Below are 22,067 nucleotides of genomic sequence, written 5' to 3'. Positions count from 1 at the left end.
TAGGAGTGAAGAAAAAGTTACAGATCAAAAATGTTAATGCTTTAAAAGTAATATATCGTTGCTGAAAATATGCTCCACTCTCATTTCAGCATCTTTGGTGCGTTTGAGCTTTGACCCCGGTCACATTTCTCTGAAATATGTGCTGTAAATAATGTATGCATTTTTTTTTATTTGCTTTCAGCACTAGAGCTAAATATAAAATGTTTAAGCTCAGATATTTAAACAACTACAATGTTAAGTAGATTCTGCTTCAATATAAAACTACATATTAGAAGTGTGTACAATATAGGCAACACAGCATGACAGATGAATGCCTACAATGATAGTTGTCATTACTATTTTACCATTTACCCAAAAAGTTGTCAACTTCTTTGCGCAGTACAGTGAAGTGTGAACATTTGTTGTTAATGTGCAATCAAGGGTTCCGTAATTATTTCAATATGCATTAAGGTGTGTTGATAAAATGTATATGCGGTTAAATAAGTGTCTAATAAACATACTATTCAGATTTGGTTTCAACGTGTCTTTATTTCAAGTGACTAAATGTTTTTATTTTCTAATGAAAACCATTCCCAGCTTTAACTAAACATCACTTGTGATTTTTTTTTTTTTTTTTTACTGAAGCAAGTTGTCATTACATTCAATATCTTATGCGACAAATAGAAATGCACTTTCCAATCGTGCGGTTCGAGCTAAAACATCTGCTTCCTGCTACTTGAAGAAAATAGCTAAATCCTCAGCGGACAATTCAAAATCAAGGGGCACCGCTCTAGGACATTGCTGATATTTATTCACCGATGACATTTCATAATATCCGACCCTTAGTTATGTACAGTACTGAAGCTGCATGGAGTTTTGCAATTATTCTTTATTTTGTCAATTGTTTTGTTCATCCAAACAGCTCTAAACACCACCCCCAGAAAAAAATAAATAAACCATCAAGTATGTCTACTATTACACGTGATAAAAACAAATGGCACATCATTTCAAGCCAAATGAAAGGGGCGCCTGGTTAAACTTGACTTTTGTTCACCAAAGATCACCAAAAGGGCAAAAGTAGCCATATTTACAAATCCTTCCACTAACATGCAATAACCCAAAATGAAATTAGGCAATCACATCTTAAAGGAAGGACACAAGATCTATTTGTTTTTACAAAGGTGGGTGATTAGAAAATGCTTTTTATCGTCAGGGATTGGTCTGCGAGGAAGAATGAAAAAGAAAAAAGACTTTATATTCCTCTAGGAAACCAGCCCAGAATCAGCATAAAGATTATCTGACAACAAAATGATGAATTCTTTTCTTGAATTTAACACTTCAATTCAATGTTGAGCCTATCAAAGTTGAGACAGGTTCACTAACACAAAATATATCAAAAGCTTACTAAGAACATGCTGTGATCTCTCTGAAGCGGAAAAAAAAATGAAAAGAGCAACCTTGCTTATAAAAGTAAACTGAGGAAATTTGTTGTCATTATTTTTAAAGCCGCAGCACTTTTTGAATTGTTGTGCGCCGCAAACTATTTCGGGAGTTCTATTTACAAAGCACTTTTCGTTCCCATCCAAAAAAATGCAGTGACTGTTGTGTGTTAGCTGAACACCGACAAACGCTGTAAGGTTGCTGTGGCGCACTGCAATTCTAGCAATGCTGGTTAGAGGCGACACTCTGGCGTTCTACAAACTTAAATTAAAAACATCAACTCAGACGTGTGGCATTTTATTACCTACTGTATCAAATAATAGAAAATGCGCCAAGCACAGGCAGCGCATAAATATTCTAACAAGGACTACAAGTAACCAACTGAAAATATTTTACGTATTTTAGATTAGATTTTTTGGGGAAGTGTAAAGAACATGGTTGACGTATTGCTATGATGTGAGGTTTCAAACAAAACTATATTTGAGTGACATTCTGGCAAAAGGCACAAATATAGTTTTGGATGTACAGAGTGATGGTATTTTTATTTGTATGTGTATTTTATTTGTATTATTTTATTTATATTTTTAATCAAATTTGAAATTGGGGAGCGTTTTGGGGGGGGAAAAACAACAGGCAGGTTCCCTACCTGTGTATTAGTTGAAATGGGCATTATCATTTAAAAAAGAAAAAAAAAAAATGTTACTTGTCCTATGAGGCAAACAGATGCATCAGGAGTAGGATTTGACCAGAGCCAGTTCTCCTCTGTAAATTTGGACCAGCTCACTGTGTCTGGTAACCAGTCATGTTGAAGTTGGTCATGTTAGACACGACTGAACTTGCGGAACCTGAAGCCTGAGCCGATTGAGAGCCGAATCCTCCGACCCAACCGGGTGACTGGGATTGTCTGTGAAAACAAGAAACAATGAGCAAAATTGCAAAGAAGCTATATTTAGAATATTCTTTCCAATTGTCAGTCTCACAAAAGGTCGCGTGAGTTTGGTACATACTCTACACCAAAGCCTTGTTGGTTCCATGACTGGCCATACATGTTGTAGGAGGGAACTTGCCATCCGTTCGACACATACTGTTGCCCATATTGCTGCTGCGGACTTCCATAGACCTGGTTCCACTGCCCCCACTGACCATATTCAACCTGGGCAAAAAATAAAAGTCACTCAATCGGGTGCAAACAAGAGACTTGACTCCAAATGATGTTCATGAAACCAATATCAGAAGATTTACTGTACCTGCTGCGAACCTTTAGTCATATCAGGAGATTCTTTGCCCCAGTAGCACTTCACGATGTGCCCTTCGATGCCCGTGCCGTTAACTGACACAATGGCATGGGCAGCACTGTCGTGGGTGGAAAACCTTTCAAGGAGAAGAGCCCATCACACGGAAGTCGGTTGACATCTAGAGGCCAAATGGTGCAATTACCTGATGAAAGAATATCCTTTCTCTGGGAAGACTCTGATTTCCATGATCTGACCAAATGGTGAGAAGGTCTGCCGCATTAATGTATCTGATATGATTTGAGAGAAAAAGTACACTATTGTAAATGTGATCAAAACTGACAGAGATCCATTGCAACACTAAATAAGAACTACTTGCCTGATAATCCTGACTGGATCCCACCACAGTACACAGTACAGTTCTGTGGACTGGATTGGCTCACGACATCATCGAACCGCAATTGTTTTGAGCCATCTGGAGAAAAAAAAAAAAGAATTGTGACACACAAAAAAAAAACCTTCACGCACAATTTCCTTTCCATCTAAACTTACTGTCCTGTGGATTTTTGGGAGCGGGTGGTTTTCGTGTTGCCCAGTTGGTCCTGATTTGGCGTCCTCCGAGCCACTGCCCTCCCATGTGAGCGATGGCGTTCTCCGCGTCCTATAGAAACACATCGACAAGTTGAAACGCAGAGTTGACCCAATCCATTGCTGTATATCGATATATGGTATCCTACAAATGATTCTGTTCATGTTATTCTCAACATTGTTATGCTAAGAAATTACTCAGTATGAATGTGTGTGTAACTATATTGAACATCTACATTGATTTTCCCCATAAAGTAGAGTAATAAACAGGAAAAGAAATAACCTTTGATCTGTGTTGCAGCACTGGAGCCTTACCAGTTTGTTGTAGAAGGACACAAATCCATACCCCTTTGATTTGCCTGTCGCCATGTCCTTCACAACACGAGCATCTCTGGAGCAAAATGTGGGGGGAAAAAAATGTCAGTGAATCTTCCAGTCGGACGGCATTATACTAAAAAAAAAACCAACAACAAAAAAGGAGCCACGCAAGACACACTGAATTGTGAATCCACTACACTGTCCTATATTACTGGTAGCTATTAGGACCCTGAACTGAGTGCTGACTCACTGACTCAAAAGCAGGAATTAATTATACATGCAGTCTACAGATAGATTTTACACAACTTAAGATGTATTAAAAAATAAATTGCCACAGTAGCACCACTTTTGCCACTACGTAGAATCTCATAAAAAAATATGCTGTACGCTATCATGCATTCTTAAAAAAAAAATGAAAAAGTAGAAATACATAAAGAGGGATAAAAAAGAATAAAATGGCATACATGGCTAGATTTCTTTATATTCCTCGGTCAATTCTTTACCACCAATTGGAGTATGGCATTTGGGGAGCTGCAAATTTTGAGAAATTGACAATTTTCAGAGACTTTGGAAGAAGACCTTAGCACGACAAAACTTAATATACAATTGAAAATGAAACACTTGAAATAGAGATTTAGAGGAATACATGTCATATTGAATGTGATCATCTATACTATATCACGTTATGACAGAGCATCTACAAATAAAGACAATAGGAAAAATGGAATAAATAGAGAAAAAAAACTACATCTGAGTCTCCAGAGTGCACAGTTCCTTGCTGTTAGCCTTCAAGCTCCTGTCCAATCCTATGAGCATTTCTGTAAAATAACCAAAATGCTATTACTTGACTGAGACCCACATCTAAAGGCTGTTCACGTTCATATATACAGCTTACATTGCACCGACACTTACCATCGACTAAACAAAGAAGAGCAACACTAGCCGACACAATGCAGAAAAGAGGTGATGGGTCCTCGACAACTCCAAACCGGTCAGATAACAATTACTTTGAGTTTACAAGGACTTCGATGGTTAGAGGTTCAAGTTGGCAGATATACAGCTTAGTTGACGCGCACTGATTTTTGTTTTGTCATCATGATAACCAACCGATTGACTGTTCAAACAGAGCGAGATGTGATTTAAGTGCAACTAGAATCGACAAAAATGTCATTTACTTTTAGAAATGATAGACACTACTCATAATCATGAACGTTCACAATCATTAACACCAATGATGTCTTCCGTTAAAATAACATCTTAGGTAATTGTAATATTCTTGGCCTTTATGTGCAGTGTAGAAGAAGATTGCTTGAAATAGACTTACTTATGTCATATGAAGCCCTGGAAAATTGGAGTAAGCTGCATAAACTCATTTGATATTATTTCCTGAATGAAAAATGTCACATTTGTGGGAAAGCTCTTCAAAATGAGAATCTACACTTCACATCTGGAAAAATTTTCAGTTTTCCATGAAGGCAAAGAAAAAAACTCTGGTGCCGCTCAAACTGTAATTCAGAATTCAAAATTAATTTACAGTGACTAGACAACAATTGAATAAACCTGCAGAGGTATGTATTTGTTATCCATCCAACGGATCTTTTCAAAATCACTTTCCAGAATTTACCAGGGGACAATGTATATGCAAATGTTTTTGTTTTGTTGTCATTCTTTTAGGTCTTGAAAACACCTCTCAATGTCTGTCTTCAGTCTTCTTCATGAAATGTTACATTTTGAGTACAGTACTGTATACATAAATATTATTCCTGAAGCCATACAGGGTTTGTGTTGACAAAACACAATTCTTACAGAAAAGCATTATTGTTAAAGCTGTGACAATGGGAAAAAAAATAAACAAATTATAAAAAAAACTTACGAGATTTTCCCAAAAGGTGCAAACGCAGCCCTCACATCTTCAGTGGTGATTTCAGGGCTTAGATCACCCACAAACACATGGAAATGATCTATAACGCCACAAAAAAAAAAATTATCTCACCATTTCAGTTTCAGTAAATAATTGCTCAAAATACTTACTGGATGTGTCTTTCTTTTGGCTACTGGGAGTGGTGGCCCAATTGACTTTGACTTCCTGAAAATAAAGACAATAAACATTTCAGGCTGGCATTTTCTACGTCAGAATTTTCAAAAAGACTAAATGTGTGACAAGAAATGTATCCCACCTTTCCAAGTATTTTTCTCCCATTCATAGCTGCGAGGGCTGCCGCAGCATCTCGGTGCTCAAAGAATTCCACAAAGCAATAGGGATCATTGGTTGTATGCTGCAAGATATCAGACCAAGTACTTCATTTAAACTTCAGTTATTTTGTATAAGTTAAATGATGACCAAATATTATACCCATATTTTTGGGGCATAAGTAAAGGTTCAAATTAAATCACTCCCCAGCTCCAGATATGCCGGTAAATCTGCAATTTCCCTGGACACGTTTGTAAAGCACATATATTTGCATTTATTTTTTTGTATTTAGATTCTATAATCATAACATAGATGCAAAATAGGCTGACCTCTGTGATCATTTTACAACTTTTACAAGGCCCTATTTGCGTGAAAAGTTGTAAAACCAGAATTTCAGTCACATCCCTGGAGAGGTTTCCCACATACCTGGAAGAAAATAAGTTATGTTAGAGTACTCAAACAAGTCAAATATATCAACCAACAAAACAAGTAGTGACAATATGATAAAGATTTGTGTGCAGTTAACCTACAGGGGTCAACGTGATTGTGTAACTCGTTTCATTCGCTTGACAGTCAAACAACTCGCCGGGGCTAACGCTGCTAACTTGACATTTGCCATGACATTTGCAGTAGTTTGACGCCAATCACTGTTACGGAACATATTATACAAGCTGTAAACTAATATTTTTTCAAACACGGTTGTCCTCAGCTTTACTGTTGCCTGAAATACAAACCAACAGCTATCGTGTTGGCAGCGCAAATTAAGTTAGCAGCCGCTTTTCGAAATTAGCACAGCAAACGTTTCGTTTTGCTAAAACTGTTGAAACTTACAGTGTTCTGGGGTAGCAATCGTCGTCCATTCTTGATGTCGACAGTTACCAAAAGCGATTAAAAAAAACAACGATTTATTGGTAAGCTTCTGATTTTCGGTTTCGCGGCACACTATGTCAACTTGCTAACTAGCCAGAAGCTAGCTAACCGGATACTAGGTTTACGTCATGCTATACGCCACGGGCATCGAGAGCGCATGCGTATTCCGTGACGGCACGTATTACAGATTAGTAAATGGAAAATAAACTTTTGTAAACATAAATATCTACATATCGGATCGCAACCTTTTTTTATTTGCTTATTTATTATGAGTGAAGCCCCCTAATATTTTGCTTACTTATCAGTGAGAAAAAAACTTTTCATGGGGGTTCCTAGTCTATAAATCCAACAATAAATTATAATCGGGATGGTCAAAACAAAATTGGGAACTAGAACGACATAAATGGGGCAATGGGTAGATCAAATTATGAAATGATGAAACGTGTTTACTGCGCGTGTTTGGGGGGGGGTGCGCGACATTGGTTAGCGAAGCCATGCCTCTGTATCCAGCGCTGTCCGCCCCCAGCATTAACCCAGCTATTTCGAGAAACTTCCAGCCCACTCTCCCACGTCACTTGAAGGAATCTTTAAAGCGTCCGTCGCCGATATTAAATGTCTCAGTGCTGTGCAGCCAGAAGCATGAACGGCATGAAGACGCAGTCGCCAACAACGACGATGGCGAATAACGACAACGACCCCTTGCCCCTCGGTTGGGAAGTCAAAATTGACCCCCAGACCGGCTGGCCCTTCTTTGTGGATCACAACAGACGCACCACAACCTGGAACGACCCCAGACACGACACGAATAAGGTAAAGGATGCGCGATAAAGTTGCCGTATTGAGGAGCGTGCGTTATGACATCTTCATCATATTACCAGCCGCTGCGACCCGTTAACTGATCCGAGTTGCGCACTTCACGAATGGTGCTGACCGTAGGCCATGTTTGCCCCCCTTAACTCCCCCACGCATTCCCCCCTCACGAGCCTTTCGGAACGGATCACCAAGCCTGTTTTTGTCCCCGCGTGCTGATCTAACGACATAATTACTCGGTGACTCATCCTGCAGTATATGTACCACCTTTGACTTCTAATATCAGTTCCTGTATGGCGACAAACACTGCGACGTCCTCATATTAAACTTTTCCCTTACAAGGCATTGCAGCAGGACCACTGTGGCCAGGGGGTGCAGTCTATATGTTGCGTATTTATAGGGAGCATGGAGAAATAGTCCGATTTTGATGGATTGACGAGGGACAGAAAAAGAAAAAAAATCGGCTCGCATGCTGCCACTTGTTAATCTTTAGTGTCGAAGGCAGAAGCTGCTGGAAAGACGACAGCTGTCAGTGGATAAAATGGGTGCAATGCTTGTTGCCTGTGTGCAGCGTAACATAGTCAAATGGCAGAGGGCAAAGAGTCACTCCCCAGAAATTTCACAACTTTTGTTTTAGATAGAAAACAGATGGGAAAGGTGCCTAACCATCTTAATGGCAGTGGAATGTAAATACAGAATTTGTTTTGACATCTTTGAGATTGGTTGTCATTGGTTACTCGGGCAGAAAGCAACAAACTATGAATAAACCTGTTGCTTGTATTCCACCCTGGCTGTCACTGGCAGTTGCTTAAAGCACTTGAGTTATGCTGTCAACAATACAAAATAGAAATTAATTGCATATCCACATGAACAGTAGCTGTTCCTTTGTGGGATTATGTTCTGTATGCATATGAATGTGTTTGGGGTGGTCCATGTTTTATTGTCGTTATTGCAAAAATCATGAGTCAGAGAAAGCTGAGCACAGAAAACATAATAACACATTAATCCCACATTCCAGAAGCGTGATTCTTAATTTTTGGACTGGCTTAAAATATCTTAATCAAGTAATAGGACTTTAGAAAATTAATGAGGAAAAAAAAATGGATTATCAAAATAGAGCAGAATTACTTAGAAGTCAACAAAATATTTATTGACCTAATTAAGGTTCTTATACTTGAGTTTGTCTCATTTACAATTGCATATTTTCGGTATATCATGTTTGTCATGAATATTACATTCCAATTCATGTGTACGTATTTCAGGTTAGGGAAGTGTCTCCAAATGGACCCAGCACACCACCAGAACCAAGCCCTCAGGAGATGCAGAAGACCTTTGTAAAAGAGATGAAGCACCCCATCCTTCGACCAGGTTATGTCCCAATCCCAGTCTTCCATGAGGGTGCGGAGCTCAAACAGCAACAGCACCCGTGCTATTCCTACATCCACCCAACCACTACGCAGAATATCAGGACAGAGGGGCGGATACCTTCGCCGACACCGGGGTTTCATTGTAGGCCTAGATCGCCTCTCCACGGACCCGCTGACAACTGCTCCACGGTGCGTGGAAAATCCAGCTCTCCTGTATCGCAAACAGCGGAGGTTAGTCAATAACAAAGACCCGTAGTTGGACTTTGCGATGAAAATAAATCAACTTTCTATTGTATTCAAGGTTTTTGCTGTCCCACGGCCCAGCAGCACTGGTCTCCAAGCGGGTTACATCCCCATACCAGTAATCCATGAGGGTGGAGGAGGCCAAACACAAGCACAGCCTCAGTTAAATCAACGCATCCCCTACGCAGAGCATCAGCAACCTTTCCACCACCGCCTTCAGCAAGACGAATGGCCCGCCTATTCCGCAGCGATGCAGCCACCTCGAGAAAGGGCCTCTCCCGTATTGTATCCTCAGCAACGAGACACCGCTGCTATTCACCTACCGCATCATATCAGAAGTCAGTCACCTATTGTAACACAGGTTCTGGGGGAAAGACCGCAGGTAATTATTTTTGGACTCGCACACAAACTTGTAGTTGGTCCAGATTTTAAAAAATGTTTAAACCTCTGATTGTCCACAGCATGTCATCGTGAGAGAGCCACCTCAGAGAGTGGAGCAGGAACAAGTGAGCCTTCCGCAAAAAACAGAGAATATCCAGGTTACACAGCCTTTACGCACAGATGGCGATGGCCAAAAGGTTCCTTTTCAACAGCCTCAGCAACATCAACACTTCCAACAACCTCCACCTCAGCAACATCAACACTTCCAACAACCTCCACCTCAACAACCACAGCAGTCGGCGCAGGCGTCGCCTCGAGCGTCGCCTCAGGCATCGCCGCAGTCCGAGCAATTACCACAACATTTCCCTCCGCCCCATCAAGAAGAGCAAAACACCGCCGACGTCATTTTCCAAACGCCGTCGGAACCGGAAGCGCACGACGCAGCGGCGGCCGTTCCCACAGAAGTCCCGCCTGTAAAAGTAGAGGCCGAACAACCGCCCCAGTGTCCCGTCCACCCAGGTTTGGCCAAAGTACAGAAGATAGTTGAGCGGGTTGCTAAACTTGAAGAGGAGGTGAAAAGCTTCCAAGGAAAAAAGAATGATAAGAAGTATTTGTTACTGGAGGAACTGCTGACCAAAGAGCTCTTAGCGTTAGACTCCGTCGACCCAGAAGGTCGCGCGGACGTACGGCAAGCGAGAAGGGATGGAGTCCGTCGCGTGCAGACCATACTGGAGACACTGGAGCAACTGGAGGAGGCGCCCACGAGGCCCGCCTTGGCGGCGGGAGACAGCCCGGCACCCAAAGGAGAGCCCAGCATGATCACCAAGGAGAATGTCGAGATGGCAAAGGAGATATCCTAACAAAAAGTGTTTGTTTGCTAATCAACAAAATTACTCTCTGCTCAGTATTTGTGAAAGTTGCATGCGTTGTTCATTAAGTGTTGGTATTTCTTGCCATTCACCACGTAATTGACAAGAGCTCTGTACTGTCATGTTTTTCGAGATGACATCGTTGCCTTCAGTATTGTGCCAGTGTCTTCGTAATAAGACACCTGTCAAGAGCGAGTCAAAAGTCAAATTTGATGAAGAGGCCTTTATCGTACAATAAAAAAAAAAAAAAGTATTTTCTTAATGAATGTTATGTCTGTATTCTATATCGTATGAAGCTTTTCTCAATCCGGTCGGCACATTTGTATGTAAACAGTGCATGAAGAGTGCAAACATTTGGGGCTTTGGAGCTGAACTCGCTGCAAAATGTTGTCAACACAAAAGCATTTCCCCCTTATTACAATGTTGGAGTTGTTTTGTGGCAAAAAACAAAATAATGGGTTTGTCATTTACGATGCTGCTTTTTGGTACCTGAGTTATTTTTGTCATCTTTGCACTTCATCATGGAAATGTATCACACTGAATGATCAGCATCAATTTTGAAATATTTGTTTCACCAATTTTGATGTGTTTTGAGTGTTTGTATAGTCATCGGTTAATGTGTCATTTCAATGCAATCAAGTATTTATATTTCACTATATAGTATTTTACTATATTTATGAATGCCGACCTGTGACGTGAGGACAATCAGTACTTGGTGCTAATAAGGAATCAAGAGTTCTAGATTGTTAGAATGTTCTTTGAAGAAACACCAAAGCCACAATCTGTAATGTCACAGACAAAAAAAAAAGCCTTATAAGTGCAATACGACACCAAGCTATCACTTGAAAAGTGTCAAAATTTGCTTTATCATTAGCCTCGCACAATTTGTGTAATGCCTTATCCCCTCACAAATTATGGATTGTGGCTTAGTATCACAGGTGACTAGTCGCAGAAAAATGCATTGTTATATTGGTATAGTTGAAATAAACCGTGTTTGACAGTAATTCTGACTAATAATTTGATCCACCAAATTCAAGTCCTTTAGTAATTAAGTAAAAACAAACAGATTATGTACTAAAGTTAAACAACAAAAATAGTACTGCCCACAATGCCCATTTTAATGACTTGGCACAATGGGGAAAAATGCACACACATAATATATATGGTACAACATGTCTTGATGATCGATTAGCTGTCGATTAATCAATCAGAATTGTTATTATATATTGGGTCTCTTTTTTATTAGTCCACTTCTTATAATCTTGGTGCATTTCAAGTCTTCTCTAATTATAAAAATAACAATAGTGTGTGTCATTGCCCAACTGCTTTCTGTATTTCCCCAAGGAGGCATCTGAGTCATAGTAGAGAAAGTGTGGCTGAGTGGGAACACAAAACTATTCATTGCGAACATTCACGTCTCAAAAAAACACACAATACAATAACAACACATTCCCAGTAGAAACTTTCCACTCCCATTAAAACCAAGTGAGTCTTGGCTGGCACGCTAACTGCTTTCCATTCGTGACGACACGTCACGTGTCATTGTTTGGAGCAGGAAACCTGGATGGCCCCTTGAATTTATGCCTTACTTTTATGCCCAGCCTAACAATGGGGAGGAATATGTGTCCAGTGGTGAGGGAGAGCAATCGCTAATATGGGTACAAGTGGAACAAACCTGGACGATCATCCAGCTGCTGCTAGCTTGTAGCTGTAGCTCACCAGTCAGCCGGAGGGGAACGAGGAGCTAACCCGAGTTAGCAATTGGCCGTCTGGCTAACCGCTGTCATTCTCACGACTTGACTCTTAACCTCCCCAGAGCGGTTGTTTTTTTGTTCCTGACTTATTTTGTTCAACATATACTGACAATATGGAGCTATTCCAAGCCAAAGACGATTACATTCTTCAGAACGAGGACCGCGCTCTTTGGTATAGCCGAAAGGATGGTACCGTGACACTCAAACCTGGTACGTATCATTCCAACAGATGATCTTTTCTCCTGAAATAAACACATTTTCTTGACGAGTTGAAATCAAACTCTCAATCCATTTCTAAATGCATTTTTATATGTCATATAATTTGGGATGATCACTACCAACCTCAGCCACAATCATACTTACCATTTCATAACTGAATAATAATAGTAAACACGGTTGTCATAGTGTTTTGTCCGACTTCACCACTCATTTTACCGACAAGCTGGCGATTTTTAGTGACTTTTTATATTGAACTCATAGGCGAAAACCAGACATTCAAGTTCTTAATTACACAGATCTACTAGCTGTAACAAGAGTCCAATCATGCGTTTGGTTTGATGACAGCTTCCTTGACTAGATTGTTTATGGAAACCAGTTTGTTGTGTTTAAGGCTCCTGTAATGTCATGTCAACAAGTGAAAATGAAACAAGTGATGAATTATTGGAGCCGTTCAATACTGCTAAGGATGCTGATACCTTGAAGTCCTACAGTTGTGTAGCCATCCTAAACAGGTTTACAGTTGCCTCTTTCATTATTTAATTGGAACAAGGGTTTCCGCTCCTTTCTCAACTTCCACTATGCTCCTGAGCACACAAGGGAGTATTTGGTGAAGTTCAGTCAGGGTTGAATGTTTCTTGAAGATTTCGCCCCAATTAATTTGTGGAGACTGAAGAATTAAGAAAGAATTAGTATTGCACAAGTCACATGTCAACATTCTGCTCCCTTTGCCGCACCCTTCATATGTCTCCAATTTTCACCTCTATGATGATGAATGGAATACGGTTTTCCTTTGACTCAGCCTTACCACTGCTTGGTCTTAAATGATGTCATATCCACAAACCCTTGTCTTGTTTTTCTTTCAGCGACAGACCTACTGCTTGCTTGGAACCCTGTATGTTTGGGCTTGGTGGAAGGAATCATCGGAAAGATACAGCTTCACACAGGTAAGAAAATGGAGAGCTCGTTGCTTCTTAAAAGGGCTAAATAAAAAAGTCATCTTTTGATACGGCAAATCTATTTCTGTTATTTGTTTCAAAGTCATATGTGAAGGTGTGAAAATGAGTGCAAATGTACTTTGAAATGCATCTCGTGATGATTCAATTGATTTGTTTTCTCCCCCATCCTTAGAGTTATTTTTATCATACACAAGGGCGATTGTCATATTTTCACAGACATGGTAGTTTAGCAGGAGTTTATACAGTTTGATTCAATAATTATTTACCAGATGTCTGCTGTATTCCAAATAATTAATCACAGCGTTGAGGCCGGTTCCTTCACACCTTTTCGAATGTGAGAAATTCCACATCCGTCATGCACCTCCCCTTCTACTCCTCTTGCCAGATCTTCCTCTCGGCCTCGTATTAATCCGCCAGAAAGCGCTGGTTGGCCATTTGCCAGGCAACCACAAAGTCTACAAGATCATCAAGATAGCCGTCATTCCTCTGTCTGATGAAGAGCCGCAGGAGCTGGAGCTGGAGGTGTGTGTGTGCATCCTATTCAGACAAAGCGTATAATGCTTGACCTCTTTTGAGTGTTGCCAAGAATACGACGACTGCGTCAGTGTATGATTCATAATCGGCCCGTCAGCTACTACAATATATGAGTGTAGCTTTGTTTTGTTGCGAGGCCCACACGAAGATGCAATTGTATTAGAGAAAGGTTGCTAAGATGTCAGTCTTTCAGGGGAGCTTCATGGATGGTGAGGCACAATATTTTCAAGTGAGTAATCCTGACAGTGAAAGATTGCTCCCCAATAGACTGTTATTAGTCTCCACCCTGTTTTACATTGTGCGGCAGAATAATAAGCCCCCCACCCTCTCCTCCCACCCTCGCCCCTTTTGTGCAAACAAATCCAGTTGCTCCATGTAGGCGCAAATAGCGGTAGTGTTTCCTCATTTTGTCAAATTTGCATCCATTCTGATAGCAGGTCCGTCATTTTGTATCCACTCAAATGACACAAGCTCCTCTTTTTCAGCTGTGCAAAAAGCATCATTTTGGAATCGACAAATCAGAGAAACTGGTTCAGTCTCCTGATGAGTCCAAGTTAATGAAAACCTTAAGCCAGATCAAATCCAATGTGGCTGTGCCCATTAAGAAAAAGGTAGGTCTCTCTTCACACACCTTTGGTGTTTCTGATGTTTATTCTACTCTACCAGTTTAACTTCCTACCTAACCTACCCGACCTGGCCCTTACCTTACTGTCTTACCTACCTAACCCACACATCTTGCCCAATCCAGTGTTCCCCTGCCTTCCAGGTAAAGGAAAACAAAGAGAAGGAACGTCTCGAGAGGCGGCTGCTCGATGAGCTCTACAAAATATTCATGGATTCTGACTCCTTCTACTACAGCCCAACCTATGACCTGACAAACACTGTGCAGCGTCAAGGGCAATTGGAAAAGTCCAATATACCGCTTTGGAAACAGGTCTGGAGGGAAACACAACTTGGATTGTGAAATGTTAAAGTTGGATGGATAAACAAAACCGTTTTTTTTTCTTATTTTTATCGTGAAAGGTGGATGACCGTTTCTTCTGGAACAAACACATGATTCAAGATCTTGTAGACCTGCAGGTAATGCTTTCCCCCCTATTATTACTTTTCCCCCTCTCGCATTAAGACTGGATTGAATTGACTGTGTCCAGCTGTCCGGATTTTTTAACATGAGCAAAGTTTAAGCACCATGACATGACAATCATAAAGTAATAACAATCATGCAAGGTAAAGAGATTATCTCTTGCATGCAATAGTTGATCTAGGGCAAGATAGTTTGTATTTGTATCTTAAATAGATAACATGATACTGTTCCTTCAGTAGAGGCGGCTTTTCTCAGCTTACCAGTTCATTTCTTTTCCAACACTTAGAACCACAAAGCAAATGTTAAACCACTTGGAGTATTGCTTTGGTAAAAATAGGTGCCCTTCCTTCTGCGACATCAGAAGTGGCTCTCCCATGTGCTGTTACAGTGGAACACGCCTACTCTATTGTATCATTCCGTTTTCTTCGTCTCCATGGCCCGCGAAAGCACCGGCGCACAAACACAGCAACAATCACTTTAGGAAAAAAGAGCTTGGATGAACTGGTGAAGACAAAAGAACTTGTCTAAGGAAAAATTATTTCATTGGCTAGTCATAAATGACACAAAAAGAAGTTTTAATTTTTCTTCTCAATCTTTTTTACTTCCACTGTGTGACCCACATATGGTCATGTTTGAGTCTTTATTTTACTGTACAAGTACTGACAGTAAGTTGTTATTCTAAACAAAAAACATGTCTTTTGTCTCAGACCCCTGAGGTGGACTTTTGGGTGATGCCAATCATCCAGGGCTTTGTCCAAGTGGAAGAACTTGTGGTGAATTACAATGAAACGTCTGATGAGGAACGGAGCAGTCCTGAAACTCCACCGCAGGAGGTGACCTGCGTTGACGACATCCATCCCCGCTTCACCGTCGCCCTCATCTCCAGACGTAGCCGCCACCGAGCAGGTACACTACCAAGCTGTAGATCTTGTAAAAATACAAGGTCTTCTTTCCAGTATAAATGTTTCAGAGTAGGTTTACATCATAAAGAAAATCACGATTTACTTTTCACGTGAAAAAGTTGAAAAGTCTCTCTGTCCTTTCTCCTCGTCCAAAGGAATGCGGTACAAACGTCGAGGAGTCGATACAGATGGCCACGTGGCTAACTATGTGGAGACGGAGCAGCTGATCCACGTGCACAGCCACACTCTGTCCTTTGTGCAGACTCGTGGCTCTGTGCCTGTCTTCTGGAGCCAGGCAGGATACCGCTACAATCCCCGACCACGCTTGGAGAAAGGTCAGTGGGCGGAAATCATTTCTCAGCCACGATTGCACTTCTCATATTCGTGCTTCATTCTAATCCTAAAAACATTGTTTGAACGTTAAAAATGTCAAATTGTTTTGTTTCTGGCATTTCAGAAGAGAAGGAGACCATGCCGTATTTTGCTGCCCACTTTGACGAGCAACTCGAACTTTACAAGAAAGAGGTAGCTATGCAGGTGTATGTGTCATTTTAAAACAATTGTTGCCATTGCACCTCCCCCAATTGGATTTTGTGTGAATGTTCGCAGCGTCCTTCCTAGCTAAATGGTTTACACCCTGCCAAAGTGTATTTAGACACCTACCGTTTATTCTTGTATTGCAACATGAGCATGGGTTAGATTAGAGGTGAGCAATTAAATTTGCCATAGGGCCACATGAGAAAAGAAGAGTTGTCAAGGGACACACCAACATGTTAACCTCAGTTCTGTTCCAAACTCCGAAATGCGACATGCTTAAATGCTCTTTGTTCTTCATTTCAGGTCATCATTAACTTAGTTGACCAAAGTGGACGAGAGAAGTTGATTGGGGATGCGTATCTAAAGCAAGTGCTTCTTTACAACAACCCAAACCTCACCTATGTGTCATTTGACTTCCACGAGCACTGGTGAGACAAACACTTTGGCTGTGATGTGTTTGCAGTTTCATTTTTGGTCAAACTGTGCATTTACTTCCCTTTTCTCTGGCCTCTTGTACTATATGTTAGTCGAGGGATGAAATTTGAAAATGTGCAAATACTGACAGATGCCATCTGTGACATCATCACCGACATGAAATGGGCCTGGTAAGTGTGACTGACTATTTTGTAATTAGCTGAAAAGAACAGTGTGTTATTTTATGACATTACAGAAAATATAGAAAAATATGTAGTGTTATCAGGTTTGTCAGCTACCCAAAAAAAATTACACCGTGCTGCATTTGGATGTCTCTGCTAGGGTGGACCAAGCTGGCGTCATCTGCAAGCAAGAGGGAATCTTTCGGGTCAATTGCATGGATTGTCTGGACAGGACCAACGTAGTCCAGGCCGCTATTGCTCGGGTGGTTATGGAACAGCAGGTCAAATATTTACAAACGAAAACAGGATCTATTTCGCCTCGGGTTTCTCTGAGAATCTAGCAAACAGCAATCTTCAATTTGATTTCTCTCAGCTGAAGAAATTGGGTGTGATGCCTCCGGAGCAGCCGCTACCTCTCCAATGTTACAGGATCTATCAGATCATGTGGGCCAACAACGGCGACACCATCAGCAGACAGTACGCTGGAACAGCAGCACTTAAGGTATGACTTCTCCACATCCCATGAAATGACTTCCCTATTTACAAAAGGCTTTCCAACTTGGTTTCCAATAGTGAGAACACTGTTTTGTTTGTAGGGAGATTTTACAAGGACGGGTGAGCGAAAACTGGCTGGTGTGATGAAGGATGGAGTGAACTCAGCCAACCGTTACTATCTGAACCGATTCCGAGATGCTTACAGACAAGCAGTAATCGGTAGGAAACGTCGGCCGACAGTGTGCCCGCACGTCAAAACAACTCTTCACGCAGCGTCTCGCCATTTCCTTTGCAGATCTCATGATGGGTCTTCCAGTGACTGAAGACCTCTACTCAATTTTCAGTAAGGAGAAGGAGCATGAAGAAAAAGAGCAGGAAAGCCAAAGAGGAGCCCAGGAGCAAGTCAGCCTGTTGTTGCAGACATACATGCAGCTTCTCTTACCCGACGATGAGAGGTTTCACGGTGGTTGGGCTCTCATTAACTGTGACATGAGGTTTGCAGCACGTTTCTTTCCTCCGTCATTTTATGGGTCATTTAAAGTACAAAGCGACCACTATTGTCACGTTTACTTTGCCAGAAATCTCTGAAGTGTTTTGAGCTCAACGTACATCTGCCTTCTTCTTTTCAGTCTTATCGACGCCACAAATAAAGACGTGGGTGTTCTTCTGCTTCTGTCTGACAAAGCCTACTACATTGCTTAGTAAGTCTTAACAAAATATTCCAACCTATTCAATGGGATCTCATCCTCTGGTTGCGTTCATCCGTAGCTACGACGAGGAAGCAGATAAAGTCAACCAGTACCAGCGCCTCAATTTAGAGGGTTTGGAAAAGATCGAAATTGGTAAGTGTTCAATTTTACTCAAAGGAGAAGTGACTGGGCTTTGTGTCACCGGCTGAGTCAGCCAGCACTTCCGAAAAGTGTGTGTGTGTGTTCAGTTTCTCTCAGTACCCGTATACTGATATTGTTGAGGAATGACTCATTCAAGGAAATGAAAACTAAAGCCCGCAAAAAAAAAATGGAAGTGAAGTAAGTGTGAATATTCTTTTGCAGGTCCAGAACCGACACTGTTTGGCAAACCAAAGTTCTGCTGTATGCGCCTGCATTACAAAAATGAAGTGTCGAGTGGATATTTTCACACTCTGCGAGCAGCCACCCGAAATCCCGAAGATGACGGAAAAGGTTGCATATGTACCTTTGCGTAACTAGACATTGAATAATTTTAGAATCGATTGATCAAATAATCAGATGAAATGTTCTTTTGTATTCCAAAATGATTTTCTTAAACAATATACTCTGCTGCTTTAACCTACACTGTAATTTCTCCTGTGGGGATGATTAAAGGATCGTCTCATCTTGTTTCAGATACACTACAGTGCATTGCTGAGATGCTCCGCATTACAAAACAGGCCAGGGGGTTGGAACTACTCGTGGTTGAAAAGAAGTTGGACAGGTCATTTGTATATATAGCGCGAGATTCATAATACTGCCTCAACACAATGTTTGTCACTTCTGACGTTAATGTTTTTTTTTTTTTGTTTTTTTTTTTCTTCAGGCGTCAGAGCAGACCTCATGAAGATATCATGGGGATCCAGAACAAAACTGGTGAGCAGGCGCAGGGCAGCTCTGGGCTGGCTCAAGGCAAAAGTTTCCTCCTCAATAAGTTCTCCTCTTTGAATCAGAAAGTAAAACAGACCAAAACGAACGTGAACATCAGCACCTTCAAGCCTCTCGGCAAGCTGGGAAATTTCCCAAAGCCTGACGTGAAGGTCAATTTCCTGAAGCCAACTATGCATGTTAACCTGTGGAAGTCAGACGGCAGCTTGGACACATCTGATGGCAATCCCGTCGCAGGAAGCTCCAAAGATACCAACGACGTCAATTTTGATCTCTCGGATGATTCCGACTCTTATAATTCGGACCCGGACCAACCCCGCTCCGGCTCCTTTGAGAATGTGGACTATGTGCTGCCCAGCTGCGGCATCGTAGCATCTAACCCGAGACTGGGCAGTCGCTCCCAGTCCGTCAGTAGCGCCGAGCTAAATATTCCCTCAATTATCCGCGTCAGTGGCTGTGAAAGCCAACAGGAGAGCTCTTCTCAGGTCAGCGAAGACAAGTCCCCGGCCTCGGTGGCTGAAGAAGCCATTCTGATTGACTTCGACACTCCCTTTGATGCCTACTGCCACCAGTTTGTCCAGGACGCGCAGACCAAACCCGTCGAGGTCTTCGGAGAACGGCCCCTCAAGCCCATCGTGCCCGCGCAGAATAAAAGCCCAGCGGACCCCAAGCAGCCAAGCACAACGCCGCAGCATCAGCAGCAGGAGGAGGAGGAGTCAAACCTCCCCAGGCCATCCCAGCTCGACGTCCAGACCACTACCTCCTCTTCGAACCTTCTCAACATTCAAAAGCCTAGCTCTGCCGTGTCAGGTGGCTCTCAGAGGAGTCTGGGCTCACAGCTGGAGAGCAGCCTTGGCCCTTCGCCCGCCGACAGCAACGGCAGCCGGGTCGTGTCCCCCTTTGCCAAGATCAAGAGCTCCATGGTCCAGGTGGCCAGTCTCACCCAAGCGGGGCTGACTCAGGGCCTCAACTTTGCCGTGGCCAAGGTGCAAAAGAGCCCAGAGCCCGAGACAGTCAACGAGGCCCAAGAGAGCGAGTTGAAGGCAATGTTTACTCAGTGCCAGACCAGGATCATTCAGATCTAGCGCTTTGCTCGGAGAAGCACTTTAGGAGGACGTCCTATAAAAACCTGTTGTTAGCGTAGCGGTAGCAATGACTTGTTCTTAGCCTCACTCCTTGGCCAACACATGTGCCCCCCCCCACTTATATGCCCTTTAGTTCAAGTAGCCAGTGTTGTACACAATTGAGAACGACTGGCAGTACTAACACGGCAGTGAATGTTTACATGCACATAAGAACATGCGGTGTCTCTTTTTTTTTTTAAAAGGACCATTTTGCAACTTATGATATCCTCCAAATTGCCATCATATTTTCGTATCTCTCGATTTTTCAAGCCACCCCTGACAAAATGTGCAATTTAATACTGTAAATACATCAAATCAATCCGTTTTTGCGTGATTCAATTGAAGTCATATTTGAGTGAATATATTCCGGAAAACAAAGCTACAGCAAACCATGAACAATTTTTCGGGAGCTTGAATGATGTGCATTTTTTTTGTGTGCATGTAAACATAACACTGTTCTCAGGTGATTCGAATGCCCACAATGCTTGCATGACAAGTTGGTGCTAATGGCTGACTTTGACCGAGCAGATCATTATTAGCTGCATGATAATAGACCAACTCTGGATCACCTATTGGTATTTGTGATAGATAATAATAATAACATTTCGTAAAGAGCTGTCCTAACGTCTGACCAACTAACTTGTGCGGATCCAACATGATGTTCTGGTGTAAACTATTAAAAATTGAACAAGACAACACCTATGTAATATCAAGATTGTCAAGTGTCGCTATTATACGGTTCAAACTTTGACGACACCTTAGTAAGAGTTTGATGATTGTCAGTGTGTCCAGAGTATCTGCTCTGTTCTCTGTTTAACCTTCCCTTTGGATTTTTTTTTTTTTTTTTTTGGATGGATGCTAGGGTGGCAGCTAAATGGAGATAAGAGCATATATCGAAATCAAATATATCAATCTATATTTTGAAAAGTTGTATCAAGAGGAAGAAGGGTGTCTCCAACGGTTGTACGAATTGACTGTAATTTAAATTCACCTTGTAGATTGTTGTTGTATAGACAGCCGAGTAGCACATTCTAAGTATATATGCAAATGATAAAGAAACACTCCTGAAACTGAAAGCTTACTTGCCTTAACGGGGAATTAAAGTGGGATTCTATGTGTATATCAGGTATTTGTCGTAAAGTCTACCTTTTCGGTCCTTTTTTCTTTTTGTGTACCGTACTGTATAGAAAATGTTCAGGGTAACTCGTCTTGGGATATTTTATCAGCAACCCCCCCCCCCATTTTGCATCATTGTTTTCTAAAAATATTTTTCTTTTCTAAAAAATGCCTAATCTATCGAGTTAAAGATTTGGGGCTCACTGTATCAAAGCGATTGCAATCTGGTCTGTGTTGAGATGGAATATCCCAAGATAATTGGTCACACTTTTCATATTTATCGTTGTTAGATTTGCAAGTTTCAATTGTTTACCTCGTGGTTGCTGTATTATTTTGGAGAGTGGAGCTGCCAAAAGCTTGAAGGTATTGCTGGAATGCAGTTTGAATGCAAAAGTTGTATTGAAATAATGCATTAGGATTACAACACTGGAGTAAAAGGAATCCTCAACATTCCCAAGAGACACCACAATTATGTATTTTTTTGTTGTTGTAATGCAATAGTTTGCATTATTGTAATTCTGTTAAGGGTGAAACTGTTTTCATTCAAGTGCTTCAGCAACAATGTCATTTTTTTGTTGTTGTGCCTGTCCTGCCCGCCTATAACATGACAAGTTCTTAAAGCATTTCTTCAGCACTGTCTAGCCACGTCATCTGTTTTTTTTAATCAACCCTCTTCCAGTGTTGACATTGTATTATATATATTAAAGTCTCCTATTTATTCTCATCCTCTTTGGGTGTTACTTGATGGAAAAGTGCACTGTCCACTTTTTGTCCAATATTCCACTGGAATAAAAAGTATGAGCGAATGAATGTGTAGCATGATGTTTGTTAAGTACAGTAAGCTCA

The 22,067-nt window shown here is 41.4% G+C and overlaps 3 protein-coding genes across 4 annotated transcripts; 2 read left to right on the top strand and 1 right to left on the bottom strand.

Annotated features, from left to right (window-relative positions):
- Positions 1-204: 204 nt before the first annotated feature.
- tial1 (TIA1 cytotoxic granule-associated RNA binding protein-like 1) lies at positions 205-6,741 on the bottom strand. Of its 2 annotated transcripts, XM_085922768.1 has the most exons (12): positions 6,580-6,741; positions 6,078-6,174; positions 5,735-5,833; positions 5,589-5,643; positions 5,431-5,518; positions 3,555-3,630; positions 3,204-3,312; positions 3,031-3,126; positions 2,857-2,941; positions 2,667-2,790; positions 2,427-2,572; positions 205-2,323 (listed from the first exon to the last, which is right to left on the bottom strand). In XM_085922768.1, the coding sequence occupies exons 1-12, from the start codon at positions 6,606-6,608 to the stop codon at positions 2,200-2,202; spliced, it is 1,128 nt and encodes a 375-aa protein (XP_085778894.1). In that variant the 5' UTR covers positions 6,609-6,741; the 3' UTR covers positions 205-2,199. The 2 variants fall into 2 exon arrangements, with proteins under 2 accessions (XP_085778894.1, XP_085778895.1); XM_085922769.1 differs by lacking the exon at positions 5,589-5,643 and having other exon boundaries at positions 206-2,323; positions 5,431-5,459; positions 5,783-5,833.
- bag3 (BCL2 associated athanogene 3) lies at positions 6,701-11,311 on the top strand. Its single transcript, XM_085922767.1, has 4 exons — positions 6,701-7,428; positions 8,691-9,026; positions 9,097-9,420; positions 9,500-11,311. The coding sequence occupies exons 1-4, from the start codon at positions 7,231-7,233 to the stop codon at positions 10,277-10,279; spliced, it is 1,638 nt and encodes a 545-aa protein (XP_085778893.1). The 5' UTR covers positions 6,701-7,230; the 3' UTR covers positions 10,280-11,311.
- A 461-nt stretch (positions 11,312-11,772) lies between these two features.
- inpp5f (inositol polyphosphate-5-phosphatase F) lies at positions 11,773-22,027 on the top strand. Its single transcript, XM_085922765.1, has 20 exons — positions 11,773-12,252; positions 13,125-13,205; positions 13,603-13,739; positions 14,237-14,362; positions 14,518-14,685; positions 14,775-14,831; positions 15,543-15,741; positions 15,893-16,072; positions 16,195-16,262; positions 16,578-16,702; positions 16,802-16,879; positions 17,031-17,151; positions 17,244-17,372; positions 17,467-17,584; positions 17,661-17,859; positions 17,995-18,066; positions 18,134-18,207; positions 18,418-18,546; positions 18,730-18,817; positions 18,920-22,027. Exons 1-20 carry the CDS (start codon positions 12,156-12,158, stop codon positions 20,064-20,066), a joined length of 3,393 nt encoding a protein of 1,130 aa, XP_085778891.1. The 5' UTR covers positions 11,773-12,155; the 3' UTR covers positions 20,067-22,027.
- Positions 22,028-22,067: the final 40 nt, after the last annotated feature.

The sequence above is a fragment of the Syngnathus leptorhynchus genome, chromosome 10 (assembly GCF_054491065.1).
Source record: "Syngnathus leptorhynchus isolate UIUO chromosome 10, UIUO_Slep, whole genome shotgun sequence".
In the NCBI taxonomy this organism is placed as follows: Eukaryota; Metazoa; Chordata; class Actinopteri; order Syngnathiformes; family Syngnathidae; genus Syngnathus; species Syngnathus leptorhynchus.
Note: the sequence above shows the minus strand (reverse complement) of the source record. Positions and strands in the feature narration are given on the sequence as shown.